Below are 20,734 nucleotides of genomic sequence, written 5' to 3'. Positions count from 1 at the left end.
AACAACAACATACCTGGAGACACCCAGGTCTCCGATCTTGGCAGTGAGGTCCTCAGTGAGCAGGATGTTGGGAGCAGTGAGGTCACGATGGATGAGGGGAGGGGTCAGAGAGTGGAGATAGTGCAGTCCCTTGGATACATCATACAGGATATGGATTCTAGTGGCGATATTCGTGTCTCGATGGGTTTCAACGAAATCAGCCAAGTCGGAATGAAGCCTCTCCATTATTAGACTGATGTCGTTCTTATCGCGGCCGTAATGGACTCCAACGAAACCAACTATGTTGGGGTGATGTAAAACACTCAGAATATGACATTCATTTCTGAACTTTGTCACAATGCTCTCCCTCTGTCCAAGGGATCGCTCTTGGAGCAATATGGAGTGAAGCTTCTTAGCAATGCAGTGTCTTCCATTCACCGTCACTCTAAAGACACAGCCATAAGCCCCTGAGCCAGCTTTGTTCTCCTCTAGATTCAATCCTTCCACTTGGACCACCAGAGCATCAAGGTCACTTCTTGTAGCCATTTACACAGTTTACATAAAGGGCAGGGCACATTCTTACTGTTTACTCTGGGGTTTACATAATAAGGGGCAAAACACATGCTTACTGCGCATGCTCAGATAGATCTAGCAGAGAATGGAAAAGATCATTAATGAAACAAACTCAATATAATAGTTAAACGAGCATGCTGACTATTTAATTAAGCAATAACATGATAACATTAACAATAGGGCCTAGGGACATCCTCCTCTTGTCAAGATAAAGAAGCACAGTTCTCCATCAAAGAAGCGAGGCTGTCACACAGAGTAAGGCTCGAGAAGCAGTGAAATAATCACCAGTCAGATGTTAAGATAAACTCCATCAAATTCCCAGCTCCACGGATCATCTATGAATAGTCTCTCGATACACTGGATTGCACTTGCCGTGTGCATAGCTCTCCTAGTGACTGCCATACCGTCTGTATACACGTTGGACAATGGAGACTCCTCGTTAGAAGCAGCTGAAGTTCTGCCGAGTGTCTTCCTTGCTATTCTGGCTAGAAATTCAGCTCACATGCTACCCAACTTTTTCGGTTATCTGGAGAACTTGGACTATCCTAAAGACAGGATTTCATTGTGGTAAGTTGCACCTGCCACTATGCATCATAATTAGAGGTTGTTACTCTATATCAGATGCATTGTATGTAATAGTGTGCAGAATTTCTATTTCTGTTTCAACAAAACCCTATTGTGTTTGTACCAGCCCCACCCACCTATGAATATCATTAACTACACTGTAGGATCAGAACAGACCATAACAGTGACAACACCACGGCAATACTTGCTGAGTGGGCAGAAAACGTTAAGCTCGTGTACAAATCGGTGGACTTGAAGTCATCAGACGAGTGGCTGTATCCGAACCTTGACCCCTTCGAGGAGCATGACGAGAGGTTTGTCCATGTTGCCCAGTTGAGACAGGAAGGTCTGGAGGCGGCTAGGCGTTCAGGGGCAGACTACCTCTTTGTGAGTTATCAGTGTGGTCATCTCTAGCCTCGTTCCCGGCCCATCTATTGTAACGACCTAGCTAGGCTATCTCTAGACGTACCATTATGATACAGTGAAACCTGTCTATAGTGGTCACCCTGTAAGCAGGTCACCCTCTATAATACAGCCAGGTTAATGAGGCCCAAAGTCTCCATAGCATGTGTTTGGACCTGTGTTAGCAGGCCACCTCTTTATTTCAACCACTGTTAGTCTGCCCAAGACAGTAGTAGATACAGTTTTAGTTATTGCAATTTTGGTATCCACAGTATCTAGCTCAGATTAACTATACAATTGTTGTTTATCCAGCGGCTAGACTGTGACAACTTTCTGGTGAACAACAGGACACTACGGATTCTGATGGATCAGCAAAGGTAAGTCAGTGCATGTACAGTCCATAGGGAGGGGATCCCCCTTGGGCAGTAACACAGGTTGATTGAAACACATGCTATGGAGACTTTGGGGCTTTTTAACCTGTCTGTATTATTAGAGGGTGACCACACTGTAGCTCTGCTCAGATATGTACAGTGTAAAGCATTAAGAGTTTCCTCTGTCTGTGAGTGCCTGGTCCTTAGTTATGGCTGACATTGGATTACTGTTTATTTTTTCTCCATTGTTGAACTATTTGATTTGTCTGTAATAGAGTGAGAGTCAGACAACGTACTCTGAGAGTCAGCTGACCTTTTCCTGTGTGTTACTATAGCGATAAATACAGCGTGTAGGCTAAAGCCATTGTCTCAAAAAATACTCTTATTGTCTTAACATATAGACACACAGCATTTAGTCGCTATTACCATTCATCAACACTCTCACATTGATTACATAGTCAACATTGTATGGTCCCCCCCACACCCACACACACATCACACACACACCACACACAGGGCAATAGTGGCTCCGATGCTAAAGTCGGGCAAGGATGCTGCTTACTCCAACTTCTGGTGTGGAATAGACAGCCGGGTGAGTTGAGCTAAGGAGGTCTAGATCTAGTGGAGTGGAGGGTACTCCATTTCATGGATTATACCATACTGTCGCACTGTACTTTTGTGTAAAGTCTGCCTCTCTATCATGAACATGCCCACAAGCTGTACTGTGCCAATGCACTGTGTACAAATTAAGTCATTCCCAATGTCAAGTGTCAATCAAGTGTGACCTGTGTCTGACAACTTGAAAAAATAATGCGTTTTCATCTTTTGACTGTTTCCCCTCAGGGCTACTACAAACGTACCCCTGACTATATCCCTATCCTCCAAGGGACGCAGGTGGGCTGTATCCCAGTCCCTGTGGTTCACTCCGCCCTCCTCGTTGACCTGAGGTGGGCGGGGTCAGAGAGGCTCCAACACTGGCCGGCACTGGACGGGTTCACTGGACCCATGGATGAGGTCACACACTTGGCATACTCGGCAAAAATGGCAGGTACTGTATTGGACAGACTCTTCAAGCTTATCAAATTACCCAAACCATAACTAGTTTGAATTGTCCCCTTCCCTCCACTGTAGATCTGCCTATGCACATTCTGAACACCGAGGTGTTTGGGTTCAGAGGACTATGAGAGCCTGGACTATGAGAGCCTGGACCACGAAAACCTTGGTAAGCCTCTCCCCCTTAAGGCTGCGGTGTCATCTGCTCTTTGTTAGTATAGCCAGTAGCCATCTCAGTGTGTGCTGATGTAGCTCCATTGTTGCTGTGAACAATGTGTGTGGGCGGGTATAATTAGTGCAGGTCATATAAAGAGGTGCTCTTTTAATAGTGTTCCCACAACATCCTTGACTGTGTATCCATTAGTGTGTGTATTGTCTCCCCCCACACAGTGGACCACCCCCCTATACTGCATTAGTGTGTGTGTTGTCTCCCCTCACACAGTGGACCACCTCCCTGTACTGCATTAGTGTGTGTGTTGTCTCCCCCCACACAGTGGACCACCCCCCTATACTGCATTAGTGTGTGTGTTGTCTCCCCCCACACAGTGGACCACCCCCCTATACTGCATTAGTGTGCGTGTTGTCTCCCCCCACACAGAGGACCACCCCCCTATACTGCACTAGTGTGTGTATTGTCTCCCCCCACACGGTGGACCACCCCCCTATACTGCATTAGTGTGTGTATTGTCTCCCCCCACACGGTGGACCTCCCCCCTATACTGCATTAGTGTGTGTGTATTGTCTCCCCCCACACAGTGGACCACCCCCCCTATACTGCACTAGTGTGCGTGTTGTCTCCCCCCACACAGTGGACCACTCCCCCTATACTGCACTAGTGTGCGTGTTGTCTCCCCCCACACAGTGGACCACCCCCCTATACTGCACTAGTGTGCGTGTTGTCTCCCCCCACACAGTGGACCACCCCCCTATACTGCACTAGTGTGCGTGTTGTCTCTCCCCACACAGTGGACCACCCCCCTGTACTGCACTAGTGTGCGTGTTGTCTCCCCCCACACAGTGGACCACCCCCCTGTACTGCATTAGTGTGCGTGTTGTCTCCCCCCACACAGTGGACCACCCCCTGTACTGCATTAGTGTGCGTGTTGTCTCCCCCCACACAGTGGACCACCCCCCTGTACTGCATTAGTGTGCGTATTGTCTCCCCCCACACAGTGGACCACCCCCCTGTACTGCATTAGTGTGCGTATTGTCTCCCCCCACACAGTAGACCACCCCCCTATACTGCAATAGTGTGTGTGTTGTCTCCCCCCACACAGTGGACCACCCCCCTATACTGCATTAGTGTGCGTGTTGTCTCCCCCCACACAGTGGACCACCCCCCTATACTGCACTAGTGTGCGTGTTGTCTCCCCCCACACAGTGGACCTAGTGTGCGTGTTGTCTCCCCCCACACGGTGGACCACCCCCCTATACTGCATTAGTGTGCGTGTTGTCTCCCCCCACACGGTGGACCACCCCCCTATACTGCATTAGTGTGCGTGTTGTCTCCCCCCACACGGTGGACCACCCCCCTATACTGCATTAGTGTGCGTGTTGTCTTCCCCCCACACGGTGCACCACCCCCCTATACTGCATTAGTGTGCGTGTTGTCTTCCCCCCACACGGTGGACCACCCCCCTATACTGCATTAGTGTGCGTGTTGTCTCCCCCCACACGGTGGACCACCCCCCTATACTGCATTAGTGTGCGTGTTGTCTCCCCCCACACGGTGGACCACCCCCCTATACTGCATTAGTGTGCGTGTTGTCTCCCCCCACACGGTGGACCACCCCCCTATACTGCATTAGTGTGCGTGTTGTCTCCCCCCACACGGTGGACCACCCCCCTATACTGCATTAGTGTGCGTGTTGTCTCCCCCCACACGGTGGACCACCCCCTATACTGCATTAGTGTGCGTGTTGTCTCCCCCCACACGGTGGACCACCCCCCTATACTGCATTAGTGTGCGTGTTGTCTCCCCCCCCACGGTGGACCACCCCCTATACTGCATTAGTGTGCGTGTTGTCTCCCCCCCACGGTGGACCACCCCCGTATACTGCATTAGTGTGCGTGTTGTCTCCCCCCACACGGTGGACCACCCCCGTATACTGCATTAGTGTGCGTGTTGTCTCCCCCCACACGGTGGACCACCCCCCTATATTGCACTAGTGTGCGTGTTGTCTCCCCCCACACGGTGGACCACCCCCCTATACTGCACTAGTGTGCGTGTTGTCTCCTACCACACGGTGGACCATCCCCCTATACTGCACTAGTGTGCGTGTTGTCTCCCCCACACGGTGGACCACCCCCTATACTGCACTACTGTGCGTGTTGTCTCCCCCACACGGTGGACCACCCCCTATACTGCACTAGTGTGCGTGTTGTCTCCCCCCACACAGTGGACCACCCCCTATACTGCACTAGTGTGCGTGTTGTCTCCCCCCACACGGTGGACCACCCCCTATACTGCACTAGTGTGCGTGTTGACTCCCCCCACACGGTGGACCACCCCCCTATACTGCATTAGTGTGTGTTGTCTCCCCCCACACGGTGGACCACCCCCTATACTGCACTAGTGTGCGTGTTGACTCCCCCCACACGGTGGACCACCCCCCTATACTGCACTAGTGTGCGTGTTGTCTCCCCCCACACGGTGGACCACCCCCTATACTGCACTAGTGTGCGTGTTGACTCCCCCCACACGGTGGACCACCCCCCTATACTGCATTAGTGTGTGTGTTGTCTCCACCCCACACAGTGGACCACCCCCCTATACTGCATTAGTGTGCGTGTTGTCGACCACCCCCCTATACTGCATTAGTGTGTGTGTTGTCTCCACCACACAGTGGACCACCCCCCTATACTGCACTAGTGTGTGTATTGTCTCCCCCCACACAGTGGACCACCCCCCTGTACTGCATTAGTGTGTGTGTTGTCTCCCCCCACACAGTGGACCACCCCCCTATACTGCATTAGTGTGTGTATTGTCTCCCCCCACACGGTGGACCTCCCCCCTATACTGCATTAGTGTGTGTGTATTGTCTCCCCCCACACAGTGGACCACCCCCCCTATACTGCACTAGTGTGCGTGTTGTCTCCCCCCACACAGTGGACCACCCCCCTATACTGCATTAGTGTGCGTGTTGTCTCCCCCCACACAGTGGACCACCCCCCTATACTGCATTAGTGTGTGTGTTGTCTCCCCCCACACGGTGGACCACCCCCCTATACTGCATTAGTGTGCGTGTTGTCTCCCCCCACACAGTGGACCACCCCCCTATACTGCATTAGTGTGCGTGTTGTCTCCCCCCACACAGTGGACCACCCCCCTATACTGCATTAGTGTGCGTGTTGTCTCCCCCCACACAGTGGACCACCCCCCTATACTGCATTAGTGTGCGTGTTGTCTCCCCCCACACAGTGGACCACCCCCCTATACTGCATTAGTGTGCGTGTTGTCTCCCCCCACACAGTGGACCACCCCCCTATACTGCATTAGTGTGCGTATTGTCTCCCCCCACACAGTGGACCATCCCCCTATACTGCATTAGTGTGCGTATTGTCTCCCCCCACACAGTGGACCACCCCCCTATACTGCATTAGTGTGTGGGTTGTCTCCCCCCACACAGTGGACCATCCCCCTATACTGCATTAGTGTGTGTGTTGTCTCCACCCCACACAGTGGACCACCCCCCTATACTGCATTAGTGTGCGTGTTGTCTCCCCCCACACAGTGGACCACCCCCCTATACTGCATTAGTGTGCGTGTTGTCTCCCCCCACACAGTGGACCACCCCCTATACTGCATTAGTGTGTGTTGTCTCCCCCCACACGGTGGACCACCCCCCTATACTGCATTAGTGTGTGTTGTCTCCCCCCACACAGTGGACCTCCCCCCTATACTGCATTAGTGTGTGTGTTGTCTCCACCCCACACAGTGGACCACCCCCCTATACTGCATTAGTGTGCGTGTTGTCTCCCCCCACACAGTGGACCACCCCCCTATACTGCATTAGTGTGCGTGTTGTCTCCCCCCACACAGTGGACCACCCCCCTATACTGCATTAGTGTGCGTGTTGTCTCCCCCCACACAGTGGACCACCCCCCTATACTGCATTAGTGTGCGTGTTGTCTCCCCCCACACAGTGGACCACCCCCCTATACTGCATTAGTGTGCGTGTGTTGTCTCCCCCCACACAGTGGACCATCCCCCTATACTGCATTAGTGTGTGTGTTGTCTCCCCCCACACGGTGGACCACCCCCCTATACTGCATTAGTGTGCGTGTTGTCTCCCCCCACACAGTGGACCATCCCCCTATACTGCATTAGTGTGTGTGTTGTCTCCCCCCACACAGTGGACCACCCCCCTATACTGCATTAGTGTGTGTGTTGTCTCCCCCCACACAGTGGACCACCCCCCTATACTGCATTAGTGTGTGTGTTGTCTCCCCCCACACAGTGGACCACCCCCCTATACTGCATTAGTGTGCGTGTTGTCTCTCCCCACACAGTGGACCACCCCCCTATACTGCATTAGTGTGCGTATTGTCTCCCCCCACACAGTGGACCACCCCCCTATACTGCATTAGTGTGTGTATTGTCTCCCCCCTCACAGTGGACCACCCCCCTATACTGTACAGTCAGTACATCTCCAGACCACCCCCTGTCAAGAACAACTTGGGGTTGGACGCGGTAAGCTGTCTCTACTATTACAGTTATGTTGTATGTGTACGGAAATCATAAAAGTTCACTGATAATTTCCAAACAATATTTGGTAGGTGTTCATGATTGGGCTAGTACGGAGGCCAGAAAGAAGAAACTGGATGATTTTAAGCCTGGACGAGCTCAACTTCAACTACACCCTCTTTGATGCTGTCGATGGAAGGTGAGAGAAAATTAATAATCATACATCGTATGGAGTAAGGTTTTAGATAGTGGCTTATCACGTCCAACCCCAAATTGCCATTGAGAGAGGGTAGTCTTGAGATGTACTGCATGGTGTAGAGTATAGGTTCACTGTGTGTGAGGGGAGACATAACTGGCTGTACAATACAGAGGGATGGGGGAGGAGACAATACACACTAATTGATACACAACGATGTGGTGGGGAACTCATGTTTAAAAGAACCTCTTTTGTTTATTTTATCCCAGGCCACTACAGACAGTTGAATCAGAGCTACCTGGACAGTATGGGCATCAAGTACCTACCTGGCTGGAAGGACCCTTGGAGAGAACGACCTATGAGCTTTGGAGAGGTCGGCTGTTTCCTTAGTCACCACACGATATGGCAGCAGGTGAGTGGGCGTTTGTGGACACTTGTTGATGTGTACAGAAAGTATTGCTACCTGTTGCATTGTGGGCACTTGTAACTGTGTGAAACCTGTCTAATGTGGTCACCCTCTATAATAGTACAGCCAGGTTAATGTGCTCCTAAGTCTCCTGTGTGCGGACACAAACATTAGCTGTTTGAGCAAACTAGACACTTTCATGAATTGCTTTAACTGATAATGAGACAGTGGTTGAAAAATAATAAACTACTTGTCTTCAAAGGTGACAAAAAACACTATTTTCTAATCGATCCAATCGTTGCTTTGTAGAATCCCCATAATGTTAAAGTTATTACGATAAAAAGTTGATTGCGTGTCCGTTATGTCAACGCACGAGATGAATGCTCTACTGAGCATCTTGTTATAATAGCCACTGTTGGTCTGTCCAAGGGTGACCAGTATAGACAAGTCTTACTGTACCTCTCTTGCCCCCCAGATGATGACGGAGGGTCTGGATCAAATCCTGATTCTGGAGGATGATGTCGTGTTTGAGCCCTACTTCCGACATGACCTCACTAGAGTGCTGGAAGAGTCCAATCGGATCACACCAAACTGGGACCTCATGTGAGAGCTCTGGAGATATACAGTCTATTATTATACGCAATGTTCGTATCTCGTTAGACCAATCTTTGCTTACAAATAGTTCAGTGCAACACCATAAATAAGGCACACCTTATAATCAGCTGACAGTAGTCTAGAAGTAAGAAAATTGCTGTCTAATTTCCTTGAACTATAACCATGCTAGTTTGGATTGTCCAACTTACAACAAATTAACGCTAGATTGTTGTATATAGAGATGCATTTCATGATACAGGGGATGGGTCTTCTTCACTGGGCCTATGACCGTGGCAACCTGAACATGGTGAAACTACTTGTGAAGAGGGAGCAGATGTTAATATTGAGGACACAGACAATCAGACACCTCTTCATTATGGTGAGAGATGGAGTATTCCTTTACAGAGGGTGCTTGTGTGTTAATACATGTTGAAGCTAGCTGTCTGTTTGTAGATCTTTGTTTGAGTCCAATGCTCCCTCTACTGAATAGTGAGGGAAGTCAGTTAGCTGTGTATCTATGGTAACCTTGGAGATCTTTTTGTATTTGCATTAATGATGGTGATCGAGGAAACATATTATACCCTATAGCTATAGAAGTTGAGCTGGTTATTAGATTTATTCGCGGTAATAATTATTGTCTTTTTTTGAATTCCTTATAATTATATTCGTGATTGTATTTCCTCTACAGCTGTGTCATGTGATCATCATGCTGTCATCTCTTATCTACTACAAGTGGGATTCCTATCTCAAGATGTGATTGAGAATCAAGCACCTATATAATTATATAGCCTCGATTCCAGGCCGCACCTTTAGACAAACAATTCAATCTAGTTTCAGGTTATTAATTTTGCACATTTCCCATTATTGACCAATTAACTTTCAAGTTTTACATGATCAGAATGTAACTTGGTGAAATACATGAGAAACCGTATATAGAAAAAAATTTAATTATAAGACAAAATGATGTAGTGTATAAATTTGCAATCAACGTATCTATCAGAGGCTAGCTGCCATGGTAACAGTACAGTTAATAAGGTACAGAGTCAGTGTAGTAGTTCACACACTTGAGTGTGTCCATTCTCACTAGCCATATCATAGGCAGTACGTCCGTCCTGTATAGTGGGTATGTGAGCAGTTAGTGATGAAGGGAAATAAGGAATTTATCACAAAACCACAGGATTTAATGTTGCCATGGTGATATACAGTATTATAATTATATACAATCATGCAGCGTGACTCACATTAGTTTTGATTTTAACGTCAGCCTTGGCCTCCAACAACATTCTAACAACTCCACAGTGACCATCCTGACTGGCCATGTACAATGCCGTGGCTCCGTTCTGTGTACAGATCCAAATAATTACTAACAGACAAATAGTAAATCTCACCTTCTTTTGAATGTCAATTTTAGCTTTTGCAGCAATTAATATTTCCACTGCCCTCACATGACCCTCCTGAGCAGCTACAATCAGCGCAGTGGATCCAGTCTGTACAGAGTCAAGATAGTACAGATCCACTCATTACACAAATTACCTCATACAATATCACATGACTATCTACACTAATGTCAGGGCAGAGGAGGTACGACATCGTTTTTGAATTGAATATTCCATTAAATTGTGATGACGTTTACTGGTTCAGGGACGGAAACAGTTAGATCTAGGTCTAAACTATACTACCCTTGAGCCTTAGTCAAAGTTATTGTGCATTACATTGTAATATTTTTAGAATGCAATTAAAAGAGAGATCACGAGATGCGTGTCGTACCTTGGTACACCAACTACCAGTGCTCTCTACACAAACATGACTAGCTCTGGTGTCTAATGGACCAGGTCAACAGAACATGGGGAGGCTCTGTGGCTAGTGGCCTCTGAGATGTGTGTACAGCTACTTACACTCACCTCTTTGGGTACATCAACATTGGCCCCAGCATCGATTAGGAGCTCCATACATTTCTGGTGACCACTGAAACTGGCTGTCCAAAGAGGGGTCACTCCCAACTGTACATAGGAGGAAAACAATGTAAACAGCATGTTGTGGGAAATGTGTTTGTACAACAAAACCAACCTTCTCCTGAGTGTTGACTGTAGCCTTGGCTGCTAAGAGGACCCTCACTATCTCATCATGTCCCTGGTGAGAGGCTACAAACAGAGCTGTCTGGTTGTTCTGTTATAGACCATAAACCATATAATTATATATCACAGCAACTGGACCAGCTAATTGTACACTCTCCACTACTCAGTCCACTCATACACAGAGGTAGCCTCGTTCCCAGCACGATTCTTTTGTATGGAATGGAAGGGAGGAAAATGCGGCCTGGTGTCTACTGATAGTGCGCATGCAATTAGTTTTGCTGTAAAATATGGGGAATCCCCTTCTTTTTCCCCCTATCTACCATGCTGTGCTTCTATTGTGTTGATCAAGAAGGCTTGCACACTAGTCTGAAGCCAGAAGAGCCTCTCGTCTACTTCATGACAGTCGTATGGTCGGAATGTCTGAGCTTGGAAGGACTGGCTATAGCAAGTCTTTGTGCATGCTTCCTATGGTACTTCTAACTGCTGCTTGAGAAGACAACTATACGAACATCGTAGAACTAGAGACTACTGGCCTCAGACTTCAGACTAAGTGTACCAGCTTTCTTGGCCAACGCAATAGAGGGCATAAGCCATAGCTTCAGTATGGAATTACGTATTACGGAACATATTCCTAGTAAACGGACTAGTTTGCAAAAGTTTTACATTAGTGCACGATTACCATGCGCACTAACACCCAAGCAATGGACACCAGGCCTTTTCCCCCTTCGAAAAAAGCGGCCTAGGAACGAGACTAACACAGAGGTGATAGTACACACACTCAACCATGGAATCAGCAGAGTACACAAAGACCACCATGCAGCGTGACTCACATTAGTCTTGTTGTGAACGTCAGCCTTGGCCTCCAACAACATTCTAACAACTCCACAGTGACCATTCTGACTGGCCATGTACAATGCTGTGACTCCATCCTGTACAGAGTCAAGATAGTACAGATCCACTCATTACACAATATCACTCATACAATATCACATGACTATCTACACTAATGTCAGGGCAGAGGAGGTACGACACTTATTTAATTGAATCTTCATTTGTGATGACGTTTGTTTAGCTGGTAGTTAAGGTTACGGTATACTGTTCCACCCACGCACAAATCTGCGTGGGTGTTCAATGTAGTTCAGCTAGTAAAATGGCTCTCATCTGGCAATGGTTACTCTGCGTTAATTCCAGGCACCAGGAAACCCCTCCTTACCGTATACTCTGCTGTTTCTTATTATACAAATAAAGGGGCAGGGTGACTGGAAGAGTTTTTCCCAAGAGAGTAAGTTACAACAAAGTTACGGCTATTTTTCTAGCTGTTTTTGTAGGCTAATATAGCGACTGTAGAGTAGTAACAAGGATATATTTTTTGCTGTAAGGTCTCTATGAACAAGATCTCTTCGAGTCGCCCTCCAGTAAGTCTTCAGGCATCGAATACTGGTCAGAAAGACAACCTAGAAGCTATGCAGTCAACAAAATTTGATGACAAAATACTCAGTTTTTCCAGCTGACCTCAGACCACTTCATTGGATTACACGACATATAAACTCTGAGTTATTATTGTAGCTAGCATTGTTCCATGTTCTCTTTCCATTGATAATCGTTGCAAGTTACAAAAATAACGTTGTGATGAGAAATAAATATCTTATGAATCATTCATGAGCAATTAGTATACTGTAACCTTAACCGCGACCTTGTCACGACAAACTCTATAGGCCTGTAGAACGCTTGTAACTAGCTGTTTAGCTAGCTCTGTACGTTGCCCAAGGTCTCTATGGCTAGCTATATAGTGTTTCTCCAGCTGAGGTCCTGGTTAGAACTCGTCCAGATGTATATGAAAGGTGCAGTGCTCTCAAAATTTGTAGTAAGCATATCTCCTAACTGAATAGGGTTCACTGGGGTTCAGCGACGGAAACAGTTAGATCTAGGTCTAAACTATACTACCCTTGAGCCTTAGTCAGACTTATTGTTGGGAACACACTACATTGAAAACCAATGTAAAAAAGATTGGAATGCAATTAAAAGAGAGATCACGATACTGTTGTTACTGGCTACATGCATACAGAGTTGTCTGGTTGTCCTGTGTTATATAGACCATAAACCATAATTATAATTATGTATAACAGCAACTGGAGGGTTAGTGTAAAAGCTGGAATGCAGATATGGAACGGAACATGTAGCTGGCTGTAATCATCACATGACACCTGTTATTGGAAAGAGGATCAACAACTTACACACACTGTTGCACAGTGGTAGCTATTGAGATAACAGTTTCATTGTTGAGAGTATAAATGTGGAATTTGCTGACTCCACAACCCAATGTGTGTGGAAATCAATGGCAAAAGGCTTGGTCAGTGTGTCTCTTCAACACGCACAAATCGTTTAAAGTTTCACCTAGGGCCAAAACTTTGCAGGCATGCAGATTGAAGAAAGGTATAGTTTTGGAGCGTCCTGTATAGCTATAGACTTCACACTCCACCTTACTTTGGGCACAACATAATTACTTCGCTAAGTCTATAGACACGTATAATTATGTGTATTTGTAATGTTCAATGTTGCTACTATAATTATACTTAGTCTACATTTTACTCCTATAATAATAGTCTTCTAAAATTAGCTTTGTGTCTATAAAAGGATTCTGTAGCACTTTTTACAAGCAGGGTGTCATATAGGATTTTGAAGTAGAGGGGGGAAATGAGAAAAGTAACCAGAAAATGTTGCTAAAAAAAGGTCAACCGTTATTTCAATACCCAGCTATGGACACTCAGTCATAATTGAAAGGGGGGGGGAATTGGAGCTATCCCCCCCTTTCCCCCCCTGTATGACACCCTGACAAGTATTTAAGTCATACTACACTAAAAAAATACAGAGCACCATCAGCAGCTCTCTTTTTAGTCATTCCATATTCCGTTCTATTCCGCATTCCAGCTTTACACTAACCGGCAACTGGACCAGCTAATCCACTACTCAATCCACTACTCTAGTAAATCTCACCTTATTTTGAATGTCAATTCCAGCCTTGGCAGCAATCAAGACTTCCACTGCCCTCACATGACCATTCTGAGCAGCTACCATCAATGCAGTGCCTCCACCCTGTACAGAGAGTCAAGATAGTACAGATCCACTCATTACACAATATCACTCATACAATATCACATGACTATCTACGCTAATGTCAGGGCAGAGGAGGTATGACACTGTTTTTACTTAAATATTCCATTGTAATGACGTTTACAGGTTCAGCGACGGAAACAGTTAGATCTAGGTCTAAACTGTATATACTATACTTGAGCTTTAGTAAGAGTTATTGTGGGGAACACACTACATTGAAAACAACGTAAAATTTTTTTGAATAGATCATGAGATGCGTGTCGTACCTCAGTACACCAACTACCAGTGCTCTCTATACAAACATGACTAGCTCTGGTGTCTAATGGACCAGGCCAACAGAACATGGGGAGGCTCTGTGGCTAGTGGCCTCTGAGATGTGTGTATAGTAGCCTCGATTCCAGGCCGCATTAAAATACAGCCTGGTACCTTCAGAATATGGGTAATCGTACTACGAACGTAAAACCTTAGTACCCGTAATTTAGTCCCTTTACTAAGAATATGTTCCGTAATATTTTATCTCCATACTGAGTTCTGTGAACCCGTAATTTAGTCCCTTTACTAAGAATATGTTCCGTAATATTTTATCTCCATACTGAGTTCCGTGAAGCTGTATCTATTGCTTAGAAGGCTTGAACACTAGTTTGGAGGCTCTCATCTACGTCTACGATGGTCCTATAGCCAGGTTGTCTTCGCAAGAAGCAGTCAAGAGGCACCATACACTTCCCATAGCCTGTACAGATCTAAGCTAAGACATCCTGACCATACAGCCGTCATAGAGGTGGATGAGAACCTATTCTGGCATCAGACTAGTGTGAAAGACTTCTGGAACAACGCAATAGAGAGCTAAGCTGATGTACATAGATAGAAAGAAAGAAAAAAGGGGATTCCCCAGATTCTGGAGAATAAACTATCACATGCTCACTATCACCATGCAATAAGTACCAGGCCGTACTTTAATCGGCCTGGAATCGAGGCTATGTGTGTACAGCTACTTACACTCACCTCTCTGGGTACATCAACATTGGCCCCAGCATCGATTAGGAGCTCCATACATTTCTGGTGACCATTGAAACTGGCGGTGTAAAGAGGGGTCCGTCCCGACTGTACATAGGAGGAAAACAAAGTAAACAGCATGTTGTGGGAAATGTGTTTGTACAACAAAACCAACCTTGGTCTGAGTGTTGACTGTAGCTTTGGCTGTTAAGAGGACCCTCACTATCTCATCATGTCCATTATTACTAGCCCAGTGAAGAGCAGTTACACCATCCTGTGGAGACAAGATCATCAACCAACGGACATATTGGCACTGTAGACAGTATTCCCCTCACCTTGTCTGCCTGGTTGGGATCAGCCCCACACTCCAGTAGCTCCAGAACCACACCCACATCACCCGTCTTACAAGCTTCCAGAAATGCCTGGGAGAAAATACATTATCAGTAAAATACACCCAAAAGATGGAATGACACAAATTGTATGTACATGTTATATACTGTTCAAGATTCTATAGCCAACCACACAAAAGTACCAGCATACAGTCGACACTAACACTATATAAGCTGACAATGCACATTTGATACCTCCACCCACTCACTCACGTACCATCCTGGGGTGCTGTAGACACAGCTTTCTGAGTGAGACAATCACTTCGTCAACTGATGGTCTCTGTTGAGGTCGATCATGGAGGCAGCTAACAACAAGAGGATAAAGAGCGTGTTTCTCCCCCATTTTGTCACCATGGACAGCAGTGCTTCGACGCATGAGCTCCACCTGTCCCCAGAAAGAGTTGATATAGTTGTAAAGACTTTGAGGAACGTCGTTGACTTTAGGGAAATCACCGATAACAGTGTGAATGATGAGATGACCGAATGAAAAGATGTCCAGCTTGGTAGTGTAGGTTGGCTCTTCTCCATGACACTCGGGAGGCATGTAGGTTGGATTTCCCGGGACACTTGTCAGAACATGAGTCAATCTGTCCAGGTCCACATACCTGGAGACACCCAGGTCTCCGATCTTGGCAGTGAGGTCCTCAGTGAGCAGGATGTTGGGAGCAGTGAGGTCACGATGGATGAGGGGAGGGGTCAGACAGTGGAGATAGTGAAGGCCCTTGGATACATCATACAGGATACGGATTCTAGTGGCGATATTCGTGTCTCGATGGGTTTCAACAAAATTAGCCAAGTCAGAATGAAGCCTCTCCATTATTAGACTGATGTCGTTCTTATCGCGGCCGTAATGGACGCCAACAAAGTTGACTATGTTGGGGTGATCCAGACCGCTCAGAATACGACATTCATTGCAGAAATTTGTTAAAATCCTCTCTTGATCTTGTAGGAGCAATATAGTGTGGATTTTCTTAGCAATGCAGTGTCTTCCATTCACCGTCACTCTAAAGACACAGCCATAAGCCCCATGACCAGCTTGGTTCTCCTGTAGACCCAATCCTTCCACCTGGACCACCAGAGCATCAAGGTCACTTCTTGTAGCCATTTTGGAGTTTTACAGAAAAAGGGGAGTATCTCGTTGTGTTCGTTGGTCTTATGACACATTTTCTTACTGCACATGCCCAAATAATTGGTGTTCAGTAACCGCGGTGTATTTCAGAAACTAAATGATCTTTACCAAATCAATAAATGCAGAGAGGACCAGAGAGGACTTGCATGATGAGTCTTGGACCATGGCGAATGGAGAATCTAAAGACCTACTGTATAGGCAACACAATTCATGGTAAGTGTGAGTACCCTCCCACCCTACAATAGATACCTCCATCAGCTGGCTAAGATATCATTCTCACTACTCTCATGTGTCTGGATCTGAGAGGTGTCAGATCTTCTAAGTCACGTACCTTTCAACGACCATCTAGTTAGCTAGCTGCATATATCTGTGGATTTTATAATTTCAGTCTGTTATTATTGTGTACAGAATTGTACCTTATTATCTCAGCTACCCCACCACTAGATACCTCACACACACACATCTTGAGTATCAGAGTGTACTAATCTCGTCCCTCTCTCTCACAGATTGTTTCGTTCTCCTACTTTCTTTGTGATTGCCGGAAGAGTGATTGACAGTGACTGTGTGTACTCTGTCCTGCCCCTCTACCATTCCCACGGCCTCGCACACAGTGGAGGGCCTATGATCTACACAGGAGCCACTCTCGTCATTAGGAAAAAGTTCTCTGCCAAACACTTTTGGACCAATAGTGCAAAGTACAACTGCACTGTGAGTTGGCTAATTGACTGGGGCTGACCCACTTACATTAATGTCTTAGATAGACAGTACGTATTGTTATATGCTTTCAGCTATTCTTGCCTTTGCTTTCACTACACAACTTGAGCTATGTATCACTGTGTACGGGTGACATCACTTCATTTATATCCACTTACTTCCCCACTGTGCAGATGGTGTGCACGATTGGGGAGTTGAATCGCTACGTGTTGGCCCAACCCCCTCAACCCACTGACACACAACACAAAGTACGTCTAATCATCACTGCAGGGATCAGAAAATAGCTGTGGCTGGAATTCCAGAAACGATTTGAAGTGGATCACATTATCGAGTTTATGGCTCTACTGAGGGCAACTTTGGTATTATCAACATTGACAACAAGCCAGAATCTGTTGGAGCTCTCCCACTGTTTGTACCATCCCTTCAAAACGTCACTATCCTGAAGCTTCATCCGGAGACTGGCGATTACCTAAGAGATGAGAATGGTTTCTGTGTCGAGTGTGGTGTGAGCGAACCTACTAAAGTCTTCCTTTCTACGGATATCGAAACAAAGAGAACTCGGCAAAAAAATTCTTAGGAATTGTTTCAAAGCAGGAGATGCTTTTTCAGAACTGGAGACATAATGCGCATTGACGAGGAAGATTTGGTGTATTTGTGTGATCGATCTGGGGACACGTTTCGTTGGAAGGGGGAGAACGTATCCACGGCAGAGGTTGAGACTCGTATTGCTACTGTGTTGAAGTTGACGGATGTGGTGGTATACGGTGTTGAGGTGCCTGGTAACGAGGGGCGTGCTGGAATGGCTGCCATTGTGGGGACTCTGGTCATGCAGGGAAGCACTCTGGCTGGATGAGACACAGAGGAGGCACTAACTGACGACAAGACAACAATGTTCGACTGGTGTAAGGAGGGGAATGAAAAGAAATTACGATCTCTACTCTCTGACACCAATGTCAATCAAACTGACCAAGAGGTGAGTAGACAGGTTAATAATGTTATAATATAGTTTATTCCTGTAATTATGTGCCAAAATAGTTATATAGTTGATATACACATTCTGAAAAGACTCTCCAATTATAAGAAAATTGCTGTATAATTTGAACTAACTGAGCGTGTTGAATGTTTGAGACTAATGCTAATTGTAGAATGCTGTACACATACTTGCACATGTATAATTATAGAGATGCATTTCATGATACAGGGGATGGTCTTCTTCACTGGGCCTGTGACCGTGGCAACCTGAACATGGTGAAACTACTTGTGAAGAGGGGAGCAGATGTTAATATTGAGGACACAGACAATCAGACACCTCTTCATTATGGTGAGAGATGGAGTATTCCTTTACAGAGGGTGCTTGTGTGTTAATACATGTTGAAGCTAGCTGTCTGTTTGTAGATCTTTGTTTGAGTCCAATGCTCCCTCTACTGAATAGTGAGGGAAGTCAGTTTGGCTGTGTATCTATGGTAACCTTGGAGATCTTTTTCTATTTGCATTAATAGAGTAATAACTTCTGACAAATTAATAGCTTAGCTTTCAAATTTCTGTAGTAAGTTAACAGATAAATGGGCTACATTTTGATACCAAGAACATCCTATATCCCATTGTTGAGATAACACTGAAAAGCTACATAATTACTCATGACATCAGCAGCTGCAAACCACAAACCAATGCAGCTTTATCAACCACTATAACAATTTGTTGTTGTTCTATTAATCACCACAAACCCACCACCTTATGTTTCCATGGAAACATTTTTGAGTATGTTGTAGCTTGGTCATTCACCTACACATTAGTATCAGCACAATTTCTTAGAAACGTTCCGAGATTTACATTTAAGTACAGCTACTCACAAATTTGTGGTAATCTACTCTCTAAGCTGGATGCACTGTGCCATTATGATACAGTGAAACCTGTCTATAGTGGTCAGCCTGTAAGCAGGTCACCCTCTATAATACAGCCAGGTTAATGAGTCCCAAAGTCTCCATAGCATGTGTTTGGACCTGTGTTAGCAGACCACCTCTTTATTTCAACCACTGTTAGTCTGCCCAAGACAGTAGTAGATACAGTTTTAGTTATTGCAATTTTGGTATCCACAGTATCTAGCTCAGATTAACTATACAATTGTTGTTTATCCAGCGGCTAGACTGTGACAACTTTCTGGTGAACAACAGGACACTACGGATTCTGATGGATCAGCAAAGGTAAGTCAGTGCGTGTACAGTCCATAGGGAGGGGATAACTTGTCTATATGTACGAGGCTTGCACTGAATACATTATTTGCTGACCTGTGGACTTTATTATGGTACATGTATGTACATGTAGAACAAGTTTGAATTATCCCCTTCCCTCCACTGTAGATCTGCCTATGCACATTCTGAACACCGAGGTGTTTGGGTTCATGGTCAAACCAGAGGACTATGAGAGCCTGGACTACGCTGTCTGCACTTTAAGCTGGACAACCTTGGTAAGCCACTACTTGCCCACTAGACACTCTCTGTATCACTAATGTTTTGCAAGCATCAAACATAATTATGCGAACTTGGCGAGGGTTGATCAATTCGCAACAATAAAATCGCAAAACCTAAATTATTACTAGTAAATACACACTATCTTTGCCAGAACGCAATAGTTAGATCGCAAAGGGTCTGCTCATTTGTAAAGGCCAATAAATTATTCTAGTAATATGGATCCCCCTTTCTTTTTAGCTCTACTTTCTTTGCTGTACCACATAGTCACGAAATTTTCCCGCTGTACGGTATCTATTGTGTTAAATTAGATCAGTGATTACCATACTATTGTACCCAAAGATGTCAGATTTGTCATCTTCTGTTTTGGTACAACACATGAACAACTCTCTAACTGTTTTGCTTCCATGCATACAGGCTAATGAATGAGACTGCTGTAACCAGAGACCAGCTTAGATGGATGGTTACACTTCACTGGGAAAGCAGAATGGTAAATCACACATGGTTTAGTGGGGAGGGGGGGAATGTGTAATCCACCGGGTCCTCTTCTGGTAAATTTTAATTTTGTACTGACATAATTAATTTTCAGAAGGAATTTTGGTTGATTGATTGTATTTCCTCTACAGCTGTGTCATGTGATCATCATGCTGTCATCTCTTATCTACTGCAAGTGGCCAAAGCAAGAACAGACATTGCAGATTGTGATGGCAACCTACCTCAAGATGTGACTGAGAATCAACAACAATCTAGGTATCCGGTAACCGCAGTGCATTTCAGAGGCTTAATGATCTTTACCAAATCAGACACGTAAATAAATTCAAGGACTTGCATGATGTGTCTTGGACCACCATGGCGAATGGAGAATCTAAAGACCTACTGTATAGGCAACACAGTTCATGGTAAGTGTGAGTACCCTCCCACCCTACAATAGATACCTCCATCAGCTGGCTAAGATATCATTGTCACTACTCTCATGTGTCTGGATCTGAGAGGCGTCAGATCTTCTAAGTCACGTACCTTTCAACGACCATCT

At 45.7% G+C, this 20,734-nt stretch overlaps 2 protein-coding genes across 17 annotated transcripts in view; one reads left to right on the top strand and one right to left on the bottom strand.

The window, feature by feature from the left end:
• The window catches only part of LOC135342575 (uncharacterized), a 242,336-nt gene that overhangs the window by 46,557 nt on the left and 175,045 nt on the right, over window positions 1-20,734 (bottom strand). The window contains exons 40-42 of the mRNA XM_064539323.1: window positions 11,731-11,829; window positions 10,893-10,991; window positions 10,727-10,825 (exon numbers count right to left, since the gene is read on the bottom strand). Of these exons, the coding sequence (XP_064395393.1) occupies window positions 10,727-10,825; window positions 10,893-10,991; window positions 11,731-11,829 (297 nt within the window). The remainder of the gene's footprint in view (window positions 1-10,726; window positions 10,826-10,892; window positions 10,992-11,730; window positions 11,830-20,734) is intronic.
• Window positions 1-20,734, top strand: part of LOC135342747 (procollagen galactosyltransferase 2-like) — a 111,912-nt gene that overhangs the window by 38,143 nt on the left and 53,035 nt on the right. For 5 of the 16 annotated variants that reach the window (XR_010396906.1, XR_010396908.1, XR_010396909.1 and 2 more), the window contains 4 exons: window positions 8,199-8,237; window positions 8,707-8,834; window positions 9,085-9,204; window positions 9,514-9,730. Coding sequence is in view for 4 of the 16 variants with exons in the window: in XM_064539586.1 (XP_064395656.1) it covers window positions 890-1,119; window positions 1,281-1,503; window positions 1,831-1,895; window positions 2,406-2,481; window positions 2,733-2,937; window positions 3,021-3,073 (852 nt within the window). In the remaining 12 variants the exon portion in view is untranslated. Of the gene's footprint in view, window positions 1-694; window positions 1,120-1,280; window positions 1,504-1,830; window positions 1,896-2,405; window positions 2,482-2,732; window positions 2,938-3,020; window positions 3,112-7,558; window positions 7,636-8,198; window positions 8,238-8,706; window positions 8,835-9,084; window positions 9,205-9,513; window positions 9,731-18,085; window positions 18,210-18,437; window positions 18,858-19,372; window positions 19,438-19,593; window positions 19,701-20,118; window positions 20,192-20,327; window positions 20,601-20,734 lie in introns of those variants that run through there. The other 11 variants (XR_010396905.1, XR_010396913.1, XR_010396910.1 and 8 more) reach the window with 10 other exon arrangements.

Source organism: Halichondria panicea, chromosome 10 (assembly GCF_963675165.1).
Source record: "Halichondria panicea chromosome 10, odHalPani1.1, whole genome shotgun sequence".
NCBI lineage: Eukaryota > Metazoa > Porifera > Demospongiae > Suberitida > Halichondriidae > Halichondria > Halichondria panicea.
Note: the sequence above shows the minus strand (reverse complement) of the source record. Positions and strands in the feature narration are given on the sequence as shown.